The sequence below is a fragment of the Sceloporus occidentalis genome, unplaced genomic scaffold (assembly GCF_023333645.1).
Source record: "Sceloporus occidentalis isolate IW3139 unplaced genomic scaffold, rSceOcc1.0.p SCAF_5, whole genome shotgun sequence".
Lineage (NCBI taxonomy): Eukaryota > Metazoa > Chordata > Lepidosauria > Squamata > Phrynosomatidae > Sceloporus > Sceloporus occidentalis.
The window spans coordinates 136,441,521-136,467,135 of record NW_028316985.1 but is presented as its reverse complement, the minus strand read 5'-3'; the positions used below and the strand labels follow the sequence as shown (position 1 = coordinate 136,467,135).

The 25,615-nt window shown below is 38.5% G+C and overlaps 1 protein-coding gene across 3 annotated transcripts in view; it reads right to left on the bottom strand.

Moving 5' to 3' along the window:
* Window positions 1–25,615, bottom strand: part of FSTL5 (follistatin like 5) — a 424,501-nt gene that overhangs the window by 375,116 nt on the left and 23,770 nt on the right. For 2 of the 3 annotated variants that reach the window (XM_089525584.1, XM_089525582.1), the window contains exon 2: window positions 7,571–7,711. In XM_089525584.1, the coding sequence (XP_089381710.1) occupies window positions 7,571–7,693 (123 nt within the window). In that variant the 5' untranslated portion in view covers window positions 7,694–7,711. The remainder of the gene's footprint in view (window positions 1–7,570; window positions 7,712–25,615) is intronic. The other variant, XM_089525583.1, reaches the window with a different exon arrangement.

Here is a 25,615-nt window from a genome sequence, read left to right as displayed (position 1 = left end):
GGAGTACTCTGTCACAGTGTTCTGGTGCCAAAACAAACTAGAATGCCCAGATTTCAACAGCATTGAGCCATGGTAGTTCAAGCAGTGTCAAACTGGATTTTTTCAGATGCTGACTTAAATAGTTAACAGTGTAATACTAAATATACCTTCCTGGTAACAAATCCCACTTAGTTCAAAGAGGTTTGGTTTCAGTTAAGTGGGTATAGGATTGCAGCTTTGATAGGCTATATTCCCCTAATTGTTTGCAGAGCAATCCTAACCCCATCAGGTGAGTGTCCAAGATGGAAATGGATGGGGAGGGGATGGCCCTCGAGAGACATTCATGTATCCCAGAAACCAGTAAACTCCAAAATAGGGAGTGAGGGCTTGGAAACCAGACACTTCATTTCCCCATAAGGGTCCACATTTGTACCCCCTGTGAAAACAACTAAACAACTAGTCAGGATGCAGGAAAAGAGGAACACCTTCACATTCATAAGCACACATGCACCTCTGTCCAATGCAAGCATGCAGGACACTTTCCCCCACCCACCCACTAGAAGGATTGCTCTCATCTTTACAAATCAGGAAGAAAAAATCCTGCTAATGTCAAGTTTTAAACTTCTTTTGTTACTCAAATACAAGTGTCATTTGTCTGTGACACTGAGTTTCTACCCATTTGGAAGGTGACCCCACAATGTTGATCTGAAAAGAAGTATTTTTCATGGATTCCAGTGTGAGCTTATAACTCAGTTTTAGGAGATGGGAAGTGAAGTGCAAGTTTTACACAGTAACAGTAATATAGCATTGTGACAGAAAGATTTATTGCAGACATTTAAAGCATTGATAAAATGCCAAGATTTATTTATAAAAATTACCACTTTCATTATGGGTCATTTTTCCACAGTATATTTCCAGTGCCGTGAAGTTAATTCCTCTTTTGGGTTTCATGGGAGCATGCAGATTTTATTTTAATACTTTTTCCTTATTATTTTGTTTCAATGAATAGAGAACATAAGTTCAGATATAAGAACTATAATTATCAGCTCAAATTAGCAGCTAACACATCATTATGCAGCAATGAACAACCACATCAATAATTTATTAGTTATACTTGGTTAACTATATATACAAAATATGTAGCAGTAAGGACCCAGACAAGAGCAGCAAGAAGAGATAGGATTCTCAAGAAATGATGTAGCACTTTTATGAAACAAAATTCAAAGTTAACACTTAGCACTCTTTCATAACTTCAAATTTTAAAGACCATACCAGAGCTGTTAGCCTGAGATCCTTCAAGTACAAATGATCTATGTTTATTTTTAATTTGAACCTAAATAAATACATACTCATACCATTACAAAAGTGGTTGATTGTGGCTGCATCCTCCCTGAAGAAATAATCTACTTTGACACCACTTTAACTGCCATGGTTCAGCACTGTGGAATCCTGGAAACTGTAGTTTGTTGTGGCACCAGACCTTTCTGACAGAGAAGGCTCAATAAATCATAAAATTACAAATCCCAGAATTCCATAGCACTGGGCCATGAAAGTTAAAATAGTGTCTAACCAGATTATTTCTGCAGTGCGGCTGCTGCCTATATCTGTAGTGGATTCAGTAGCAATGCTCGTCTCCTACAGGGCATTTGCACTGAAGAAATAACGTAGTATGACACCACTTTGACTGTAATAGCTTCACCCTATGGAATCCTGGAATTTTTAGTTTGTTGTGGCACCAGAGCTTTTGCCAGTGAAGGCTAAATAGCTAATAAAACTACAAGTCCTAGAATGCCATAGCATTGAGTCATGGCAGTTAAAGCAGTGCCAAACTTCATTATCTCTGTAGTGCAGATGAGACCTTAATGTGCTTGATGTTAAGAATATTTTGGGGGGGATGAAATCATATACAGCTTATTCTCTACTACAGGGCTTCCCAACCTGGGGGTCACGCAACCCTTTCTTGGGGGTCACCAGGTTGGGATTCCCCCCTGCCTCCCCCTCCTCCCTTTTTCCCTGCGGGTGCCGGCACTAGCGCCAGTAACCGCAAGGAGAAAGGGCCGGGGTCGCCTCCTCCCCTTCCCTTCTCCTCGCGGGTGCGCTCGAAGGCACCCGCAAGGAGAAGGCGAGAGAGCCGGGGTCGCCTCCTCCCCTCCCCCCCGCAGGTGCCCTCAAAGGCACCTGGGAGGAGAAGGCGAGAGGGCCAGGGTCACCTCCTCCTCTCCCCTCCCCCCCACGGGTGCCCTCAAAGGCACCCAGGAGGAGAAGGCGAGAGGGCCAGGGTCACCTCCTCCCCTCCCCTTCTCCCCGCGGGTGCCCTCGAAGGCACCCACGAGGAGAAGGCGAGAGGGCCAGGGTCACCTCTTTCCCTCCCCTTCTCCCTGCAGGTGCCCTCGAAGGCACCCGGGAGGAGAAGGTGAGAGTGCCAGGGTCGTCTCCTCCCCTCCCCTTCTCCCTGCGGGTGCCCTCGAAGGCACCCACGAGGAGAAGGCGAAAGAGCCGGGACTACAAGTCCCAGCGGCCTTTGCGACCGGAAGTCCCGCCCCTTCTTCCCTGGTGGCCTCCCTGATTGGTTGGGGGGCTGGGAAGGGGCAGGACATCCGGCCGCAAAGCCCTCTGGGGCTTGTAAGTAGTCGAAAGTCCTGCCCCTTCCTCGCCTCCCAATCAATGAGGGAGGTCACAGGCGGGACTTTCGCCCGGAATGGGGGTCGCGGCCCAACAAAGGTTGGGACCCGCTGCTCTAGTATGACTTATTGATATACCCATGTCACTGAAAGAGGAGGAAGAAGCACAGCTTTGAAACTTACCTTTAAGAGGGGAAGGAATATGGTTAAGTCAACCATACTATTAAAGTGTGACCAGAGAGCCTGCTGTTGAGCATGGTATTAGCTATCTTATCTATCAGCTATGCAGACAGAATTGTTAGTTTTTCATACAACAGATTTGGGACAATCTTATTCTATTAACTCTCTATCCATAAACTGACATTTTTGTGAAGCAAAAAGCAAGGCAACAAAAGGATAATTGTTACAATTTGAACCTAAATGAATAAATACCCATCATGGGTAATCTTGGGTATCTATTCATGTAATTTTAGTTATGAAATATAGAAATAAAAAGATCACTGGTGAATGATGTTCACTGTAGCTCTTCACTCTCCACAACAATGTAAGAGGCAATGGTCAGAATCTTCTACATAGCTGAGAATTGTGGCCGTGGCATCACTCCTCCTTGCCAATGAACCTGCACAAGTATGTCCCCCCTAAGTTCCCTTAGGGTGACACAGTGGTATAGGACAGGAATCAACCAATTATGACAGAGGGGAGGAAGGGCAGATTCTGTGAATGCACAGATGACCACTCTAAGAACATCATTTACAGGTAAAAAGCCTTCTTCATGATCTTGCTGCATCATACATATGGGTATGGATTAGCAATTATGCATGAAGGAGGCATATCAAGAGAATGATAAGATTGCTCAGACAAAAGATGCATAATCTCTTGCACTCTGTATCAAGTCAATAGTGCTGGATAAGGGGTTCTTGTAACCCTATAGCATGCCTCTGATTCAGTCTAGTGCTGGTTGACATCTATTCTCCATGCTGAGTGTGCTGAATACTGGATGGACAGCAGAGCCATTGTCCTTTGAGATCAGGTCTCCCCACAAGTGTAGCATGTAATCTTTGATAAATTACTGAAGGAGGAGTGACAAACAATCCTGTCTGGGCAACCAGATGGTTAGGAGGATGCAATTGTTCCAGCATTTCATAAAGCAACTGAGTCAGGAATGGGAACAAAGGGAAAGGGAAGAGGAACATCGCCAACCATAACAGTAGGCATTTCCTTTAGAGCCCTTCTCTATATCCTTCCTGCTGCAAAAGTGAAGTAACTGTGTATTGCTGGGAGTTGCAAACATACTTACCTGAAGAATGCCCCATCTGTTGAATAACTTGTCCTGAATCCATGGGTGTAGCATCCACTAGTGGGTAATTGAATCCAATCTGTCAAGATGTTCGGCCATGGTGTTTTGAGTCCCCACCATATGGATGGATACTAGACAAATATGTCATTGATGACACTTGTTTATATACCGCACCACTGCCATATTGTCCAAATCCACTTTTACTACCTCACCTCTCAGTAGGAGGTGGAAAGCCTTGAACATTCTGAAGCTCCAGTGTGTTTATGTGGAGCTGCTTTTAATTTGGGGTCCATTCCCATGTGCTTCCATTCCCTGGAAGCACTAACACCCCCCTTTACTCTCTCATCCATCCACAAACAGTTACATCTTCTAAAAATTTTAAAAGTTCTTTAACATTATTTTCCTTTCCTACATCCTTTTGAGATCCTTTGTTATATGCCCCTAAATTTTACCCTCAACTTTTCCACAGGTCATATCAAAATCCATAATTTTGGAGCCTGGCCTTGACTTATAGACGAGGTTGACTTATAGTCGAGTATATATGGTAAATAACTCTTATGACTGAAGTTAATTATTTTTGCACTTTGGGGAAAGTAAAAAGTAGATAAATCACTATCAAGGATTCTCTAGACCTTTTCTGCAGCTGGTAGAGGAAATGAAAGCAATGCATTAAGCACAGACAGAACAGTCCCCTAAAAGGGTCTTTTCTATGGCAGCATCTCAAGTTTTGCTCTGAGAATTTTGCCTCCTTTACTTATGCTGTTCTTCCACTAGGTGAGGATTTTTATGCTACAGCAAACATCCAGCATGCCTAAAAAGGTGACATTCCTGAAATAAATAAATAAATAAATAAATAAATAAATAAATAAATAAATAAATCTTATGCATATTTACTTAGAGGTAAATCCTACTACTCGCTGGAAACTAGCTTTAGGATTGCATCTTGTGGGTCAACCTAACTGTAATGTGGAAAAACTGTTCTTTCAGTAGCCTTTTTCCTGAAAAGCATTCACACACAGAAAGAGAGAGAGCACTGGGTCTCCAATATAAGTTCTTCCATCCTGCCATTTGAACTTTTTTAGAAAGTGAAGGTATCAGGGGCTCTAATTCCTATACCTTTCCAGGATATTCTTAGCCCACAAACAGGTACTGTAAATAGTTAACTGATGGGACTTACTTATCATAGGTGCCCCAAAGGTTCCCTTTTATCTTCCCTATGAATTTCTCCCTTTCCCATTTAACATTAGTTAGCATTATGTCTGCACTAAGGTCAGTTCTAATAAGAATTAGTTTTAACTAGAATATATAAGTCACTTTTTAAAAAACAGTATTTAGACATAATGCTAGACAAGCTGCAAAGAGAAGGAAGAAGTGAATGAAGGAATCCTTTGGATGACCCATATTTTTTAACCTAGGTTAAAAAAAAATCAAAATGGGTAAATCTGTACTGAGCGATTAGAAGATGCACTTAAATCTACACCCTACTGAATTAAAGAAAACAAGACATAAAGTTAACCTGAAAAATTATCCAGTTCCTTTCAAAGCACTATTTTCCTAATTTTCCTATGATCATTGAATATATGCAGCTATTCATGCAAATGCATGTAAGATCCTCATGAGGACCTTTGTCTCTGAAGGAAAATAAACTTTTTAAAACAACCTGGTTTTTCCCTCCTGATTAGAAGAGAGAAAAAATCTTCCAGCTTGAAAATGCAAGTTGCATCTCCTGAGACATTTAAAGGAAAATAATATTTCTGTTAAAAGTTGTTTGTTTCCCTCACATAAGAAAAGAAATTGTATTGGATTTTTTAAAAGTCATTTAAAAGAAATGCATTCTATTTCAGGTTGAGTCAAGTCTAAGATTTGCACAAAGCTTCACAAAGATTTCAATATTATTTGCTTGTCCCAATAAATAATGTTCAATATTGGCATTTTATTTTTGCCGCTGGGCAATTTGTATAGACTATGCTGTTGTGTCAGATTCTCACATATCGCATTGTATTTTCCTAATTGGAATAAAAGGGGGGGGGGGAGAACACAATGAAAGGTGGGTTGAACAAATTATCATTAATTTAAACAAAGAGTCTAACAGGAACCCCAGGTTTTTTTTAAAATAGACTTCTATCTGCCACAGAATTACTGGAATTAAATATTGACGTTAAATATGTGTTATTCTAGACTTTGTATTTTTTTTTTAGAAAAAGTTATTTTTCTTTTAGTATCAGGATCCTAAGCATGCATGTGCACACACACGTCTCAAACACAGTTAGAAGTATGAATGTGGCACAAATATTTTCCATCTTGATCATATCAACATGCCGTTTACATACTGTTGATGATAAAATCACAGAAGAAAGGTAGTCAAAATATACATTGCAGAGAATCATTGTGGGTGCATCTGCACCAGCCAAAAATATCCAGGTACAGTCCAGAGTATTCTGCTCCAGAGCTGCTCTGGATCAACTGTGTGAGTGCCACATGCACTGGCTTGACAATGAAGAGAAGCCATCTTGGTGTCTAGACTGTTGGCCTGGTTGACTATCCATCAGCACCAGTGCCTTGTCCTTGTCTGGGCCATCTATCACATTGGCTCACCAGTCACAAAAACAGTTCTCTGACAGAACAACCTTACTGGCGATACACCAGTTATAGTTTCACAATTTGAGTGGGTTAGTCTTAGCTCATGCCAGTTTTGGCCAGTTTAGTCAAGCAAACAGTTTTTACTCCTCTCACTTATTCTTGGGACCAGTCAGATCTTATCCACACATGCTTGTGCCTTACAAAAGTTTTCAGAAACCTATTTTTAACAAAAACAAAGCCATACATGAATATATCCATGAGAATGACAGAATCTTTATAAACATCTGGAAAGAAAACAAGATTACTAGTAATCCAAACGCACATATGCCACCTCATCAAGGTATACTCCCTATTTGTTGGTGTGCAATAAGAAACCATTGTGACTGCTCAATATTCTGTTCAGATGCAATTCACATTCTCTTAAAGCTGAAAATCTCACAACATATGCCTGGTTCATTGAAGTAATACTTGCACATTGTAACAAGCTACAAGTGGCATCACAGAAAATTCAGAAGGATGCCAAAACACTTTCTACCTATTTCAGGAGGGAGAAGCAATATTAATAAATGATTTTCTGCCAGCCATTAGCAATTCAAACAATCTCCCAAATGTAGATGCCCTTACAAATGCTTTCAGTGTTTCTGTTCTTAGAGAATCAAGAGTAACTTGCAAAACCTGAAAGCATTTGATTATAGTTTCATGTCCATCCCTGTATTTATATATATTTTTGAACTATATGAGCCACTTTTTGTGACTTCTTTTTGCATCCTGGAAAAGCCAGATCAGGGCTACGGTGTGCAGTCGCCGCAATTCTGATCCAGCAAGGAAATGGGCAGCACAGAGATGTCCCTTAGGGGCCATCTATTGAGCCCCTTAGTGTGGTGTCCTGACCATCATAAACCTAAAATGACTAGAAGTAAATACATATCTCTTGCCACTGCAGTTGGCTTAAAACACCATTCTGAAATCTCTCATAATGCAGCCAGTTAAAAAGCTGTGGTTTCTAATGATATCATCATGAAAATAATCCTTAATACTTCTGCATATAGCATTAAGAATGCAAATAATAACAATGCTGGTAGATCAACTGTACCTTGTGGCGCAATCGTATAAAAGGCTGGTAGGGTTTGAACTCGTAGCCTTCTTTTGCTGGCCATCCTTCTGTACCCAGTAAAATGCATCCAAGGAAAGAAGCAATTGTCCACCAGATAAACATCTTTTTGATTCTTTCTGTCTAAACAAGAAGAAATAAACAAGTCCAATTAATATAAACAATATTTATAATTTTTGAGATTCAAATTGTAGAAAAGTAATTTTTCAATAGGGCCACTAAAAAATGTTAGAATGGAACCAGATCTAGCTGTTTGGAATTGTATAGCATACATTTTAATCAAAATTCAGGATCTGAGGATGACCAAAGAAAAACAAACCAATAAAATCAAGAAATATAAAAGGAATGCACTGGGACAAAATGACTCTTTTAAAATACCTGAGGAGCTGTGAAGGTAGATAAAAGCATCTAACTGTTTTTGTTTATAAATGTTTCTTTTGTGATAGTCTGTCTACATTACTGATGAGAAGAACTAATAAAAATGCACGTTAATGTGTGTTTAATTAAGAATAGGAGATATAGAACCTTTCCAAGTAAGATGCTGTGCTAAGGCTGAGGCAAAGAGTTCATTAATAAAATGCAAGAAGCTACCCATAGATATCCTGGCAGAAACATGTCCTTCTTAATATCTGGGTGCATAGCCAAAACAGAGCTCACACAGACATGGTTACACACACTAAAACACTAAAACATACATTAAAAGATAAAACTTAGTAATGCTTATTTTCTCCATCCCTTTGTGGATTAGACCAAAATTAAGTTCTTGCATCATAGTGCTACCAGGCCATGAAATGACCATACAGTGTGGCAAAATGGGGAGCCACATGGACTGAGCAATAGGAATGCATATGTCTGCCCACCATCCCTACAGGGCTGAGCATTTCTTCTGCCAAAGCTGATTACTTCTTTTGTGCCACATCCATGTCAATATATTTACTAGATAGTTTCTGATTGGGTGAAGTCATGTAGGGAAGAAAAAGAAGAGAGAGAGAGAAAAGGAAGCACCAGAATATACCCAAAATAGAAATATTAACAGGGCTTTGAAGAGGTAGGGGGAAAGCCACTATGACCAAAAAAAATTGGAGGTCACTTTTAGATTCCCCTGAAAGCCTACCTTTCCTCTAAATACTCAAATAGTATGGAAAATTTAGTAAAATCCTAGTATGATTCCTCAGTACAACTATATTTCCCATGACATGGTTTAGTGCATATTCTTAACAAACTCTGGTATGAATAAGCATGTCATCAAAATGGTAAAAAATTCTTGTCATTTACTATAAATGGCATGTTACCATGAATGATTGTGATTCTCCTCTATGTGTCATCCACCATGCAAATGACAAACAGAAAATTTTTCACGGTAAGGCTACATTCACACTGAAGAAATAATCCAGTATGACACAAGTTTAACTGTCTTGGCTCAATGCTATAGAATCCTGGAAAGTGTAGCTTGTTGTAGCACCAGAGTGCTCTGACAGAGAAGGCTAAATGTCTCAAAATTATTTTCCCCAGAAATACATAGTGTTGGGCCATGGCAGTTACAGTGGTGTCAAACTGGATTATTTCTGCAGTGTGAATGCCGCCATAGTAGGCATTCAAGTAAACTCTCACATGACACAGTCTAGAATCTTCTGGGAAGTTTCATGTGGAAAGCCTTGAAAGCTGTGGTTAATGTGACCTTAAATTCTGTGGGAAATGTGGAATATTTAGACTGTTGGAAATTGTTAGCTTATTCATCCACAAATTTTCTAGGTAGCCTTAGGCAAGTCAGCTTCTCTCAGCCCCAGTTGCTGTAAAATGGGAATATTAATGACTTGCTTCACAAAGCTGCTCTGAAGACAGATGGTATCATTAATGTGTGGTGGTTTTGCATTAACAAAAATTCAACCAAAATGAACAGGAAAACATAGCAGAACAGATTTGCCTACTGCACCGGGATGCTAATGCAGTTCTGTTATTCAAGCTGCTCTATGCATAACTTCAAGATCAAGGTGTAAAATGGATTTTACAGGCCACTAGATACCTTGTTTCCTTGAATGTCAAAACTAAAATTTCATTTCAGTTAATAATATTTAGCCAGTGTGCTTCATCTTGAGTTATAATTGAAAAAAGCAAGGCACGGAAGAATTTTTATTATTATTCTAAAGTTCACTTACAGCTATTTCTTTCTCTTTCTTTTGCCTGGAAATGATATTTTATTTTGGAGGAAAGGTTAAAAGGACTGGCAACAAAAGCAAATGAGTTGTTTCTTTTTATCATGGTTTCCAGAACTTCTAACACAGTAAAGTTTTGTGGTAGTGTCTTATAATTAAAAGTTACCTTAATGAGTTTTTGCTATAGGTTTATGTACACTCTTGGCAGCTTGTTAACAACACAATACTGAGAAGCATGTTAGCCAGACAATGCCAATCTACAAGTGTACTGAGATGTCACTAATATCACACAGATTATTATCCACTCCCCTACCTCAAAGTAAGTTTAATTAGGTGCTGCTTTTATTTCATGCAGAGATCTCAGTGTTTCCTCTACCTTCAGATCCATGGCAGTAGTCATTACATTTTCCTAATTTGACTGAGATGGCTGAAATTGGACCCTAATTAATTTTTTTTTGGATCAGCCCTGATCGAATATGTAAAACATGCTTTTCAGGATGTTCAGTTATTAAATTTTAAAAAAGGAAAGAAAGCCATATGTACTAATAGGGACAGAACTTAATACCATACAGCATGGTAGAACACTTGTCCTCATTCTCATGGATGGTTGTGATGGATGACACTGAACAAGACTACTTTAGCCAATGTATGAAGTAACATCAAATAACCTTTTGGTCTGCATAACCATTTGAAATGTCATAGCCGGAAATAAAGAGCTGCCTAAGAGCAGAAACAAATTTGTAATACTGACTTTTAAAAAGAAGACTCTAAATCTCTTCTGTTTGATGTTATGTTCTTCTTTGGGGAAAGGTAGCACGGCTGTATATAATGGAACTAATTTATCTCATTTCTGTAGAGAATCTGGCAGACATACAGGACCTTCAGTTTGAAGGAAGGTGATTATTTTGTTTGTTTATTTAAAAAGGGGAACTGGAGGTGGAAAATTGTTAAGAAATATTAAGGTGGAGACTGGGACATGATACTCTATCAATGTCAGTGGGGTTCAAGATCAGTCCAGTCCCACAGGCAAAAGCAGCAGCTTCCTGGAGCAAGGGAATTTCAGGCACTGAAGATCAAACCACAATGGACACAACTCTTCACAGCTTTACTTTATGTTCAGTTCTTTACCCCTGCTCCAGTTACATGTATGAAATAGGAGGAATGGGCTACAGTTAGTTATGGAAGAAGAGACATAGCATGCAGTTGGAAAGGTCAAATTGTTCCTGTGTCCTACAATTGCATAGAATCACAGCCAAGTAGGGGGAAAAACTGCCGTAAGAAGTAGAATATATTGAGTTGAATTTAGTGGGCTAACAGCACAACGTGCTTCCTTCTTCCCTCCCAACTTCCAGATCAATAGTTAGGGAAAAAAATGGGGGGGGGGGAGAGAATTAACATCCAAAAGCAAAGCCTGCCACAACTTTCATCCCATCTCTTAGCCTTCCACTTACTGAGTTTGAAAACACACTGAGGAATTGGCTGGCTAGGGCAATTTGCTTGTGAAGCATTTCATCATCACGATCCCCCTCATCCACATTTTCTTGCTCATGTGTGACTCTGTTTACTTGAAGAAGCATCTGTGCTCTGAACATTATTAGGCAGAGAAAAGCATTTCTGGATACTCCTATATTTCATTTAATATTTTCCTTTTCCATATTTGTATAGAAGCTCACTTATATCATATATGGGTTTTATCACCACAATGTGGAGTTCTTCAAAATATTCTAAAGATACTGAGGTACTGATACAAGAAACTGATATCTTACACACCCAGCATCATAAAAAAAGGGAATCCTCTGGCTGTGTATTGAGACACAGTCAGGATCTTCCTTCTGACAGATGTATTTCTTCAAATGTGGAATTCTGACATTTGCAAAATGAAACCAAACTGACAGAATGTGTCCTAGAAAGGGTTCCTAGAAAGAGTGAGCTTGTGTCATAGCAATGCCTCAAGAAAGCTGAAAACTTATTTTCAACTTAAAATGTCATGGTCTCTCGTCATTTCGATTTATTGATGATTGTAAGCATATATATCCCCAGGTTTGGCAGAATGCCATCTTTTTTGAATTTGGCCTGTTTCTAAATCATATTTGACATATTGCACAATTAAGGCAGATGCCATGAAATGTGGATTCAGATACTCTTAGCTACAATAATCAATAACTGCCTTGTTTCTTGCTGCTTAAGGATGACACAGAAATAGACATACAGCCAAAAAAGCAATTTGCATAAGATTTCAAGAAAAATCTATTTAGGTTCAGCTAACTCTTCTATTTGTTCATTTTAGATAATTTATCTTTGCCACATTCCCACAAAAGAAAAGCATTATCAAATTCATTCAACAGGAAAAAGGGGTAACATACAGCATATTTTAGTAACCGAGCATGGGAAACTTACTTTTTTTGTACTACATCTCCTAGCATTCCCTAGATGGGGGATTCAGGGAGCTGTAGTTTTAGAAGTAACTTTTACAAGTTCTTTTCAGTAAATTGTTCAGAGGTCTATGACATTTCTAGGTATCATATTAAAATATATTGCATACCCAGTGTGACAAAGTTTTGCCTGTTTAGATGATACATACAGTGGACCCTTGTTATACGCTGGGGTTTGGTTCCAAGATCTCCCATGTAGAACAAAATCCGTGTATGCTCAAGTCTCATTAAATACAATGACATAGCAAATTGGTGTTCCTTATAAAAAATGGAAAATCAAGGTTTCATATTTGAAATGTATACTTTTGGGGAACATTTCAAACCATGTATGCATGAATCCGTGTATAAAAAATCCATGTATAAGAAGGGCCGACTGTATTTCTCTTTGCTGCAAATGCTCCAGGATTTTAATATATATTTTAAGGACATAGAAGATCCCACCATTGGCAGGAGTATTACATTTGTGCCATTCTGTTCCATTTGTGCCTTTCTATGGATCTTGCCGCATTGCCCCCTGGAACGTGACGGGGATATGATGAAATGGAGCGGCATGAGAACAGAATGGTTGCTATCACCCATTCTACCACATTTCCTTGGTCTCTCTGGGCCGGTACAAACTGGCACAATATGCCAGTTTCCCGGCAGCGTGGGGGTGTGGCGTACACATGATACATGCCCCAATGCCACCCTGAAGCTAGTGTTCCACTGCTCCACTACCCACATGGGGGGCAGCTTTTGGCTCTCCAGCAGCACAGCGTTTAGATGCCACATACTGCAGGAGTGTGGAAAAGTGGAGTGGCAGTGCAAAAGGTGCCAAAAGGAGTGGCATTTTGTCATTTCTTTTTGTGCTGGAAAAAAGCTGGATGGGGCCATGGCATATGGTTGCCACAGCCCTGATCCAGCAATCAAAGTCAAGCTGCCTCTTTAGGGCCATCTGTTTTGGCGCTCTCATTCTTTATCTTTGGCCAAGATAAAAAAAATGAAATGTGAGCCTAAGATGAACAAATGAGTCCTTAGGACCCACCTGAAGACTTATAATTATGGACACTGGCACAGCAGCTGGAAGAGAGATTCATAAGTGAGAAGGACTACTACCAAGGAAGCTCCATCCTTTATGCCTCCAGGGCTGATATTAGAGTACAAAGAAGTTAGTATGGCTAAAGATGGTGCTTTAAGCTAAACCTAAACCATTTATGGCTTAAAGGTCAACCACAGCCTTTTAAATTAGGTCTGGAGACTGCTACAACTGTTGCAATATAGGTGTCACATGACTTGAGCACCTACTCCCTACAAGTACTCAAGTGGCTACTGTTTGTTTCAGTTCCACACCATCTGAAGGCAGCCTCATATAGAGCACTCTGTGGTAATCTAGGCAAGATATCCCTAGAGTATGGGTGACCTGGCATAGATCACATTTCTAAAATGGTGCTCCTGGATGCAATCATTACCACATTACTCCCATAGTTAGTGCCAGTTTCAGGAATTCAAGACTTTGGAAAGCATTCTAGATCCATTTGCAAACCTTCTTCTGTTACCCTACCCACAAAACATATTCCTCTGTAGATGAGGAATCCATGTAATCCTCATTCATTCACAAACCATCCAGAAAACTCCAGAGGGGAAGCAGAAATTAGAAGCAGACACAACTTTAGATCCAGGTAGTCTGAATCAAAAACAAAGAAATATTTTGTTTGTTTGTTTGTTTGTTTTAAATAAAAATGGAACCTACAGAGGAAAAGGAGACAAGGAAAAGTGAAGAATGTTTTACTCACTAGCTTGATATTTGGCACTTTCAAGTTGAACAGAACTTATATACAACACATTTGACATTGGTCTAACTGGCTGGCTACATATTTTACTATGTATTTTATTATTGTGTTTTCCATTGTAATTTCAACTTATTGTTTTTACTGTTCTCTTTTAGATTTAATTAAGATTTTGTGTTCTGTCATTATCTTCCTTGGTGTCTTTTTTGAAATGGAAAGGTGGGGTATAAATAATATAAATAATTGTGTTATAAATGCATCTTCAGAAAAGTTAAATGCCAACTTTTTTCACATCAGAAACACATGGATCACTTTATGGAACATCCAAACAACCCTTAGTATTACTCAACTATATATTTCCAATGGGGTCAGCAGGAACTTTAAGAAAAGTTGTTAACACGGCTCAAGGACTGGAAAGCTGCAGTGTGATGACACTACAAGGAAACACTTGAACCTAGAGATGGAAAGAATTTCATTGGATTGACACAAATAGCCTTTTTTCATCTCTGGAGACTCACGGAGAAATGCAGTGCAATTACATTCATTGCACATCTGTGAGATTTATGGGGCATTTCATAAAATAATGTCTGTAGAAAAGAATGACAACATTTTAAAATGCAAACAGATAAAATGTATAGAATTGAAACAAAATGCATAGAAATACATTTTAGTCAATGGGGAAGATGTGTAAACAACTCATAAACAAAGTTTCACAACTGGACATGAAATTAGGATGAGAAAAAAAACTATGTCTGATACAAAGAAATGTAATAAAATTAAGCATGATATATTTTCACACCACTACTTTTTTACTAATAGGAGGCTCTTTAGATCTTAGTCTTACAGTTTAAATGTTATAAAATACCAGGCCCTCACTAGCCAAAATAAAAACCCATGTACAGCAACACAGGTATGCTAAATATAATGTAGTCAAAGGGGGAAAATGACATAGGTATGCTCAATATAGTCAAGATTAGTAATTTTCTTGTTATTGTTCAGATACTTTGTTGCTATTCTTTATTAATTTTCTCATTTTTCATATACATTAATTACAGCAAAATTAAATTCATTTTTTAAATGTAATTTTGTATAAAAGCCAGGACAGTCATAGTCCTCTACCCTGTTTTTGAAACAGTGTATAATTTAGACTTGTATAAAAATACGAAGCCAATAGAATATTTTAAATTATCTGACCTTGAAAGGTTTTCCCCTTTATATTGGTCCAAGAGAAAGGGAAATCGTTACATTCTCTCTTCTGACTTCATCATTGCTGTTAACTCGATGAGCATTTAAAATGTAAATTAGAGAACATTAGGACCAAGTCTATCTAAAATCCCAGGGGTACCGTTTCTACAGCTCCTATGTGTTGCTTTAGGAATAACTGTTTCATATTTTGTCAAAGTCCTACAAATGTTCTTTCAATTTATTGCATAATTCAATTGCCAAGGTGATTATTTATTCCTTAAAAGGCCATTGGAAGGGAATTCATCTCTTCCTAAAACAATATCTGACTTTTATTACAACTTTATTGTGTGTTACACATCTTGCATATTAATGCTACCTCTCCTTAAGGGCTCTACTTCTAAATAAGAGAGTCAAACTGATTAGATTAGTTATAGCAAGCTGCTAAAATAACTTCATTTGAAATTCAATTTATGTGGTTTTCATTATGTCCTTGAAAGTATTACATTTGGAATTATATATTGCACTAAAACTTCTACCCCGAGCTGATAACTCACAGCAACAAAATTCAGAGAAGTGTATTCTGGGAAATGTTGTCCTGATAGAAAACCAAAGTTACAGTAAGTGACCAACACTGAACTGCTGCGGTACATTGTATTTAAGGATTACTTTTGTAAAAACAGATATTCATTGTTCATTCATATACCATACCTAAAAGATAGCAAAACAATGATGCTAATATGTGGAATAAACTGGGGCAAAATTAAAACTGTGTCTGAAATCATACAGAAACCAACCCACAAACTGTTTTAATTGCCAAGGATGAAGGATTAGAATTACAGCTACTCACCTTTGGATAAATTTACTGTATAGACTAGAGATCTATTTGGGACCAGAGATGGCTCTATATTTTTTTAGTGGTAGAACCCCAAATCATCAAGCGAATAACTAAGCAGGTGTTGTAATGACCTTGTGTCCCCTGTCACTCTGAGTTAAATTATTTATGAGGAGATAAATACTCAGATTTAATGTAAGTCCAGTAAAGCTGAGCTAAGCTCTGTGTCTATTTTATGCAATAAAATTAAAACAAAACACTGAAAGATGTCAAAATTAAAGCCCCAGTATATTGATTTCTATCTCAAAATACCAACTGACTTAAATGGGGCAATGATTTCACCTCAGATTCTTTCGTTCCTAAGACACAGATTTAAATGGAGTTCAATGAAATGAGAAACACTATAGACTTAACCCCTTCTCATTACACTCTTGAGATGGTAATCTCATAGTCATTTTTGCATTGCTGTAGGGAAGGAAAAAACGATAAAGGTATTATCCTTCTGAGGCCTCAGAGGAGTCTTTTTAATAGAATTGACTTGTGCCTGTTGATCTCATTTTCCCATAAAGCTCCAAAGCTCAATTTCATGAAACTGGTATTTACCAGCACTGTTATTTGTTATCAGGAGTACAAGGTAGAGCCTGTACATGCCCAGCCCAGGAGATTCCTCTCTTCTCTTCTAAACTAGTTTTCTTCATATTGCTACTGCCTCGATAAGCAAGGATTTCATAGACATGATGATTACATCATTATGCATCAGGCACCACAACTATTATCATGAGTATTACTTAATAAACACTTGGAAGGTATTTCTCACATTGTAATTGTAATTTTTTTGGGGGGAGGAGTATGTCTTTTAGATTAGGGGAAAGGTTTTCTCCTTCTCACAGAATAATAGAATGGTGAGAGTTTCATTACAGATAAAAATAAATATTATTATTAACAGATCATAGTCAAGCGATGACATTCACTACCACATTATACAGTGACTATGACCAGCCTAGGTGACTTTTAAATCATCTAGACAAAGCAATAGGGGAAAGTCTGTCAATAGTAGTCATGATTTGTTCATACAGTCAGCTTTCCATATCCATGGATTCTGCATCCATGAATTAAATCAAACACAATTTTAAAATATTCACCATTCTGCCCCTCAAAATAACCACAAAAAACTAATCTTGATTTTGCCACTTACATAAGGCATGCGATTTTACTATGCCATTGTTTGTATATAATGGTACTTGAGCAATCATGGATTTTAGTATCCACACAGGGTCCTAGAACAAAGTTCCAGTGGATACTGAGAGCCCACTGTATTACTTCCAGTTAGCAGAGTCGCCAAAGAGAAAGTGTAGTCTAGAGGTTTGAGCACTGGACCAAGATTCTGGAGAATGGGGATCAGTTCCTCACTTGGCCATAAAAACCCACTGGGTGACTTTGGACAAGACACATGTTCTCACTCCCAGAAAAGCCTGTGATAAATTCACCTTAGGGTAGCCATAAGTTGGAATTGACATGAAGACACACAATAAGAAAAACAACAACAGAGACACCAATTCTTCTGTATATCAGTTGGCCAGAAATCGAACTTGGAGAGAGTTGTTTTTATTCTTTGCTCTCTAACTAGCTAGAAGATGTTTTGTTAGCTAAGGTATAGCTGTATACTTTAACTTTCAAATACTAAAGACAAAAAAAAAAAAAAGGCCAGAACTTTTATTTTTAGCAACAATGACCCTGGGAGAATGGTGAAAAGGAAACATGGACAATCATAGACTTTCAATATCAGGTTGCAGCACAGTATCTGCAGTAGACTTTGAAATAAAAGCAGTGATTCCCAAATTGGGTGGTATTGCTAGGGTTGTTATGTACAAAGGAAAGGGAGCAGTAGCCTGAAAAAGTTTGGGGACCACTGCAGTAAAGCTTGATCTAGAAAGAATGGGATTCTGCTGTAACTTAGGGGTGAAACAGACACCCCATAAGGGGTGGTGTGATGCCACCCCTGAGAGAGCTGGATCGGGGCAGTGGCAACCACATGTCATGGCTCCAGTCTGGCTAGCTTCCACCCCAAATAGGAGTGGGAAAAGTCCATTCCTATTTGGGGTGGGAAAAAGCCACCTTTTTGCCACCACCATGTTTTTTTGGTGTTTCTGAGACATGTTGCGCTGCCAAAATGCTGTGAAGCCGGCACACTTGTGGTCAGCCATGTGGCTTCCCAGAGGCATGGGGTGGCATCAGAGCATGCAACATCTAAATGATGCCCCCAAGCCAGTGCAAAGGGGCAGTCTGCTTCATCCCTTAGCCTACTTTAGCTGTATGTACTTTAGCTGTCTCAACTGGTAAAGTAAACAACATCTGTGTCCACAATCCCTTATTGAGCATTTGTGAACAGCAAAAGAAAAGGAGAAAACAGATAAGCCTGCTTCACCCACAGCATATTTAAAAATATAGATCTATAGATTTAGCCACCAAAATGGAAATCATAGGAAAAGTGGAGGCTGGTAAAAGAAAGACTCATCCCTGGACATATTTTGGAAGAAGCTTTCAAGTAGTCTCTAGAAGGTTTAAAATGTTTTTGTTTAGCTATGGAAGGCTTACCTGAGAATGTTGTTTCCTTTCACATATTTGTATTGTTAGCTTCGGATAAGATGTTTGCTGACACATGATCAACTACTCTCCTTTTTTGAGATCCAAGAACCTATCCCTATTTTCTTTCCCATATGAACTCTGCTTCTGGAACCAAATTTTCTGTTAAAGAAGTAATGCCCATGAACACATCTGCTTTCTTATCTATGGTATAGCTGTATACTCGAACTTTCAAACACTAAAGACAAAAAAAGAGGAAGGCCAGAACCTTCATGTCCTGCCCATAATCTTCCAGAGGCATTGTATGATCAACTGAAATAGGACCCAACAAAGGACCACTGAATGCTCCGGTCCCTACTTTTTCTGAATAACTGGCAGAGAGGAGGGGTTTTTAATCATCACCATGATAGTGGCAAAGTATCAAAGACTCATGCAGTGGTGCTTGTCTATATACATATATGTTATTTTTATTTGTAGATTATAAAAGAACACCAAAAAACAAGACTAAACAACACTATCACAAACTCATTGGACAGAAAGCAACACTTCTAAGCTTAGAAGTAATTCCAGGTCTACTCCGGAAGATTTTACCCATGACATCTTCTTAGTACGTAAAATTACTAGTATAGATTAAAAAAAAATAAACAAACAAATAACCAAATCATTGATTAAAAAACAGAAATGGAAGCGAGGGAGGTACAAATCAATAAGAATAGAATAAAAGAAAGAATGGGATCTAGAATTGCAGCAGGCCAGGTTTCAAGGCTGTTACTTGGGATAACCAGGGAAATGGATGAAAGAGGAGAATTGCCGTTTTCAGAAGGAAGAAACCAGTAAAGACACAATTTATCAGTATATGTTCAACTTGAGGAAAAGAAGAAGAGAGCATTGGAACCTCTAGAAAAAAATGGTTGAGGAAAGTTATTAATCCAGTGGAGATAGGAATGCATTCCTCTAAGCTGCAGCAATACAAGAGAAGCAAAGGAGACAGAGAATAAATGGATGGCAGACATTAAGGATCACATACACTGTATGTCACTCCATCAAAACATTAGACTCCTTTGGAAGTGCACACCTCATGATACAAAAAATATGGGCTAACATGCACTATGGTTTTATTTAAAAAGAAAATGCAAAAGGCTCTACAAAAATTAATACTTGTGGTGCTTTTTTTTGGGGGGGGGGGATCTAGAGCCACATGGTGAGATGCATACATATAATGGATGCATACATATGGTGCGAGATGGATTCTACCTCTAGGCTAGAGTTATTTTAAACACACATCTCTTTCCCAATAGTAACTTTTGAGTTTTCTCCAGATCCAGATTAGATGAATTGGTAGGCCTCAGAGCAAATTCACATACGCTGTCTTGAGTGGCAAGTCATGGGAATCCTCTGTTATCCAAAAGGAACCTGTGGGTATTCACTCTTGTTCAGAATTTTCCCCCCACACTAAATTCCAACTTAAAGAAAAAAGACCAGGGGCTAGTTGTTCATTAAAAACCTTGACCAGATGTTACAGTACAGTATAACCATGCACACCCCAACACCCCAAAAATCTCTTAAGAAAATAATTATGCAACCACACCACACATTCCTACTCAGCCCTTAGGTGGGCCCTAGCCATACACTATACCTAGGAAGGATGGAGGACAGACTCTGTGAGCTGAAAGACACAAATTAAGCTGTTTTCATTTCCTTATTATTACAAATAAAATAACATTTTACTTCTGAAATCATAATAACCTCTTTCATAAAAAAAATTAATAAAATAATTTCATTAGGGATAAACAAGGATATTCATGGTGCATTTCCCACCTTTTAACTGCACAGATATTTTGTGTGTGAAGATATTTTGAAGATAATGTTTTACTGTGAAGCTACAAATGTCAACTTCTTGATAAGCATGATTGTAGCATAGTAGGAAATAACTGCAGGAAATTTCATTTGTCAAATCTTCAAAGAACTTTGAGTTACTAGTGTAGTGTAATATATGCTTTAAGTCTCTTAGATTTGGCAGCTGATAAAGAAACTAGTATTCTTGAGCCATATCTGTCTTTCCAAGATGTTTAGAGGTGAACAACCTTGAGCTATAAAAGAATGTTTGTGCTTGTTCTTGCTTCTTTATTGTGGAATGTGAGTGCAGACATTAAAAAAAAAGTTTGGGTTGTATTTGCAAGTATTAGATAAGAATGTAAACAAGCATCCTAATGTATGTACAGAGAAGCCATTCATGAATGCCATGTAATGCAAATCTGGAGAACTGGTGGACCTTCAGATGTTTGGTCTCCAGTTCCCATAATCTCTGTCCATTGGCTGAGACAAATGACCACTGAGGTCTAACATCATCTGGAGGGCTACAGGCTTCCCAGCCCAAGGCAGATAAAACATATTTTATGATGTAAGTTGAAGAAATAGTGGTAGTACAAATAGTGAGCAAAGTGGTTCCAGGATGCTAGGTATTCAGTAATTCTTGCTCTTGTTCATTGTTGTGCCTGACATAACTTCTTTACCTTCTGATATTCAGCAACTTTGTAAACTATAAAAAAGCAACACACACACAAGATAAAAATGGCAATAGTTTTCATCACACACCCCGATGTAGTATTTTTGCATCATGGGACATCATAGAATATGAGCTTAATCTCACAAAATATGATACAAAATTGTAACCGTTTATTTTACTCCTGGTACTGCTGTTTTGTTGTTGCATTAATCCATAGGAACAGGCCCAGAGATGGCAAATCATGCATAGACTTCCATATAAGTATGAATTATTGTATATTTCCTTGATTTCTAGGTAAATGTTTTAGGATTGGGGTACAATGAAGCAAGAACTTCTTTTACCATTGATGCTACTCTATTATTATAAATCTAATGTATGGGTACAATCTGTGCTTCCATTTTATTGTGCTATTGTAATTTCATTTTGTATTTTTCTTTTGCAAGGCCATTGTTGATGTCATGGAAGAATTTATTCTTTACCGTTGTCTGCCCTGAATCACCATAATCATACATTTCACAGCTTACCAATGTATTCCTAGCAAGTTTTAAAAGTTATGTATCAAACTCTAGTTGCAATACAGTTAATATATCATCATGCTTTTCACATATGATAAATCCTCAATAACTTTGTTCTGTTGGTCTAAGCAACTATTTCAGTACCAAGGTCCCTGAAGAGAACATAACATGAGTTAGAAGGACAAAACTAATTGTAGATTTTCATGACACAAAAATATATAATTGGGTTATTATTTGTATTGGCACAGGTGCTAAGACAAGCCAATTAACAGTCCACATACTTTTTGTGATCTCTTCTATTTTAATTGTTAAGCTCTGCTATGAACAGACTTTAATCAAACCCTCATAATGCAGTAATTGTAAAAAGGTTTTGATATTCTAGGAATCATGTAAGTTCATATATTGTTTAACAGGTTGAGAGACGAGATCCAGATTATATTGCCTGTTGGAACCATTCCATCTCTTAGGTTCTTAGTCTGTGACACTAAGCACATTACTTTGAAACACAATTATCAAAATCTACAAGATATAATTTCAAATATGACTGAAGCTGAGATATTCATTTCCTTAATACCAAACTGTTGATCCTGTATAGGCATCATGGAGCAAGCAAAAGCATGAGAAATATTTGTTGTTGTGTGGCTTCAGGTCATTTCCAACTTATGGTGACCAGGGGTTTCTGGAGCTGAGAGTATATGACTCAGCCAAGGACACCTAGTGGATTTCCATGGCCAGGCAGGGAATCAAACCCTAATCTCTAGTGTCATAGTCCAATGTTCAAACCATTGCATGATTTTGGCTCCAGTACAAAAATAAAACTAATCCTTTAACAGGTCCGAAAGAATTATATATGAGTGTCAAAACTGAGACTGTGACTAGTGTCATAGTCCTTATATTTCAGGCCAGTACATTTGTATATAACTGCAATAAGTGTTAAATACCGTGCACCCTTGTTTTACGCAGGGGATCCATTCTGGACCCCCCCTCCCCCCATGCAGCACTGCTTTCAGCGTATGCTGAAAGCAGTGTATAATGCGTCCATGTATGATGAGGGCGCACTGTAATTAGATGTATTCAGGTACACAGATTTAAACTGGCAAAGGAGTCAAGCAAGAATGCATCCTATCATCCTACTTCTTCAATTTGTACACAGAAAATACCATATGAATAGTAGGTTTAGACTCAGAAGAAGAAGGAGTGAATATAGAAGGAAAGACCCATCAATAATCTTATATATGTGGATGATACCATATTACTAGTGCAAAACATCATAGACTTAGAAAAATTAGTTTATCACAGTTCCTTTTTCCATCCTTCCCTCATGATTTAGGTGCAGGATAAAACTTTCTCCATACTTTACAAAGTACAGTGCGCCCTTAGCTTACATGGGGGATCCATTCTGGACCCCCCGCATAAGCTGAATTCCACACATGCTCAAGCTCCATTCGCATATGGTGGTGTGGCAGCATGCATGAGCCATGGGCACATGCCCCATTTATGCGAATGGGACGCTCTGCCCCTTGTGTCCCATGCGCTCCTTCCCAGCTTTGAGCGTATGCTCAAAGCCGCATATAGTGCACCAGCATATGATGCAGGCGCACTGTATAGGAGAAGACCAGATTGGGTACAGGATTCCTCTGACCTGGGAAAGAAGGAGTGCAGTAAAAATATGCTTAAAAGTTTTCATCCTGTGCCAAGGTCAGGAGGGAAGGTGCAAAAAAGGCAGTGTGATAAACTCCTTACTAAGAAAGGTCAAAGATGAATGTGCAAAGGTAACCTCAATGCTGAACATAAAGAAAACAAAAATAATGACCATGAAAGAAATGCATAAATTCAATCTAGACAATGAGGAAATCGAAATAAAAGTTTTCATACCTAGGATCAAACATTGATCAGAATGGTGCTTGCAATCAAAAAGAAGACTAAGGGCCCAAACAGACAGGCCAAAATAAAGCTGCTTCCAGTCACTTTGTAGGTATGTTGTTTAAATGATGCATGCACCCTAAGAGGCTGGAAGCCATGCCAAAGCCACGCTCCAGTCCTAAGGACTGGAGCACAGCTTTAGTGTAGCTTATGGCCTCTTAAGATGCATGTGTCATTTAAACAGCATATCTCCAAAGTGACCTGAAGCAGCTTTATTTTGGCCTGTCTGTTTGAGTCCTAAGAATGGAAATCACCGCAAAGAAAGAAATCGATAAGATCCTAAAGAGTAAAGACATACAACTGAGCACTAAAGTTAGAATAGCCACAGTATTCCCCATCACCATGTATGGATGTGAGAGTTGGACAGTGAAAAAAGTGGATAAGAAAACAATCAACTAATGTTAGATGTGGTGCTGGGGAAGAGTGTTTAGGATACCATGGACAGCCAAAATGACAAACAAATGGCCCCTAAAACTGATCAAGCCTGACCCCTCCTTGGAAGCCAAGATGATCAAATTGAGGCTGCTGTACATGAGGTCACATCATGAGATGGCATGACTCACTTGAAAAAAACAATAATGCTAAGAAAAGTGGAAGGCAGTAGTAGGAGAGGAACTGGAAGACAGGGTGGCTTGGAGATGTCTCATCCACAGGGTTGTCATGAGCTGGCCCGACCCAAGGGCAGTTAATAACAACAACAAATTCCATTGTGTTGAATGGTGCTTACTTCATAACCAGTATACACTTACAACACAACATATACAAGCAGGTAAGATTCATTAACTATAAGCATACATGAAAAAAACAAAAACAAATGATAACTTACATAAATGTCAATAACATTGAGATGTACATAGGAAACATGTTAGAGTTCATGTTTATGCTTTTTATACTTTTACACTTATACAAGTTTCCTATTTAATTTTAGTATAATTTTTTTCATTTTTTGACTGATGCAGGAAATAGTATTTCTAAAATAAATATAAAGAAGAGACTGTATTTCTCTAGGAAATGTCTACGAATTTTAACATATTTTATATTTTTGTCTAACCTCCCATAGCTGATATAATGATTACCAGAGAAGAAGAGACTCAGATGAAGGGATTACCGTAAAACATACTATGGCCCGATACAGACAGCCAAAAATACGGCATCATGGGGCTGATTTTAGGGCTCGGGAGAGAGGAGTGTCCACACGTTCCCAAGCCCTACTGCACAACAGGCATCCATATGGGGGCCGCCATGATGATATACACATGGCGCTGCATCCAAATGGTGCCATCAGAGCATGCAAGAGTAGCAATGGCGCCCAGCACGCACCCTAAAAAGAACCCACCAGGAGGGGGTTCTTTTTAGAGCTCCTGGGGGCTGCACAGTTTGGTTGTTGTGGCCTTCATCCAGGGAAGAAAGGGGTCGCGTCTCACCTCCTTTTTCTCCCTGTCTGTCGAGTCCTTATATATTCTTTAAACAGTGCTTGAAAATTGTCTTAGGATAATGCTTGGAAACTTCAACTGGTCCAGACAGTTTCAGGAAAGCTGTTAACTCAGGCTTGCTACATCTTATTGCAACAATTCCACTGGCTGCCAATGTGTTTCAAGGTGCAATTCAATGCATTGGTGATGACCTACAAGGCCCCATATGGATTAGGTCTAGGCTGTTTGATATATCATCTCTCCCTTTATGAGCCAATTAGAACTCTAAGGATGCATCTACACTGCAGTGCTATATCCAGTCCACACTGCAGAAATAATCCAGTTTGACATATCTTTAACTGCCCTGGCTCAGTGCTAGGGAATCCTGGGAATTGTAGTTTATTGTGGCACCAGAGCACTCTGACAGAGTAAGCTACATGTCTCAAAACTACAGTTCCCAGAACTCCTTTTAATGAATTGTAGTGGTTTTAACATCATAAACTGTTCAATCTTTTTTAAATAACTATATTTTGGTTATATAGTTGGATCTTTTATTGTTTTTAACATGTTGTAAGCCACGTTGAGTCCTATTTTTGAGGAAAAGGTTGGATACAAATGAACAAATAAATTAAAATGTATAAAATGCCAAGTTTCTTCCTTATTGCTATTACAATTATTAATAGAATGCTGTTGATTTCTTTTTACAAAAATACCTCCTTT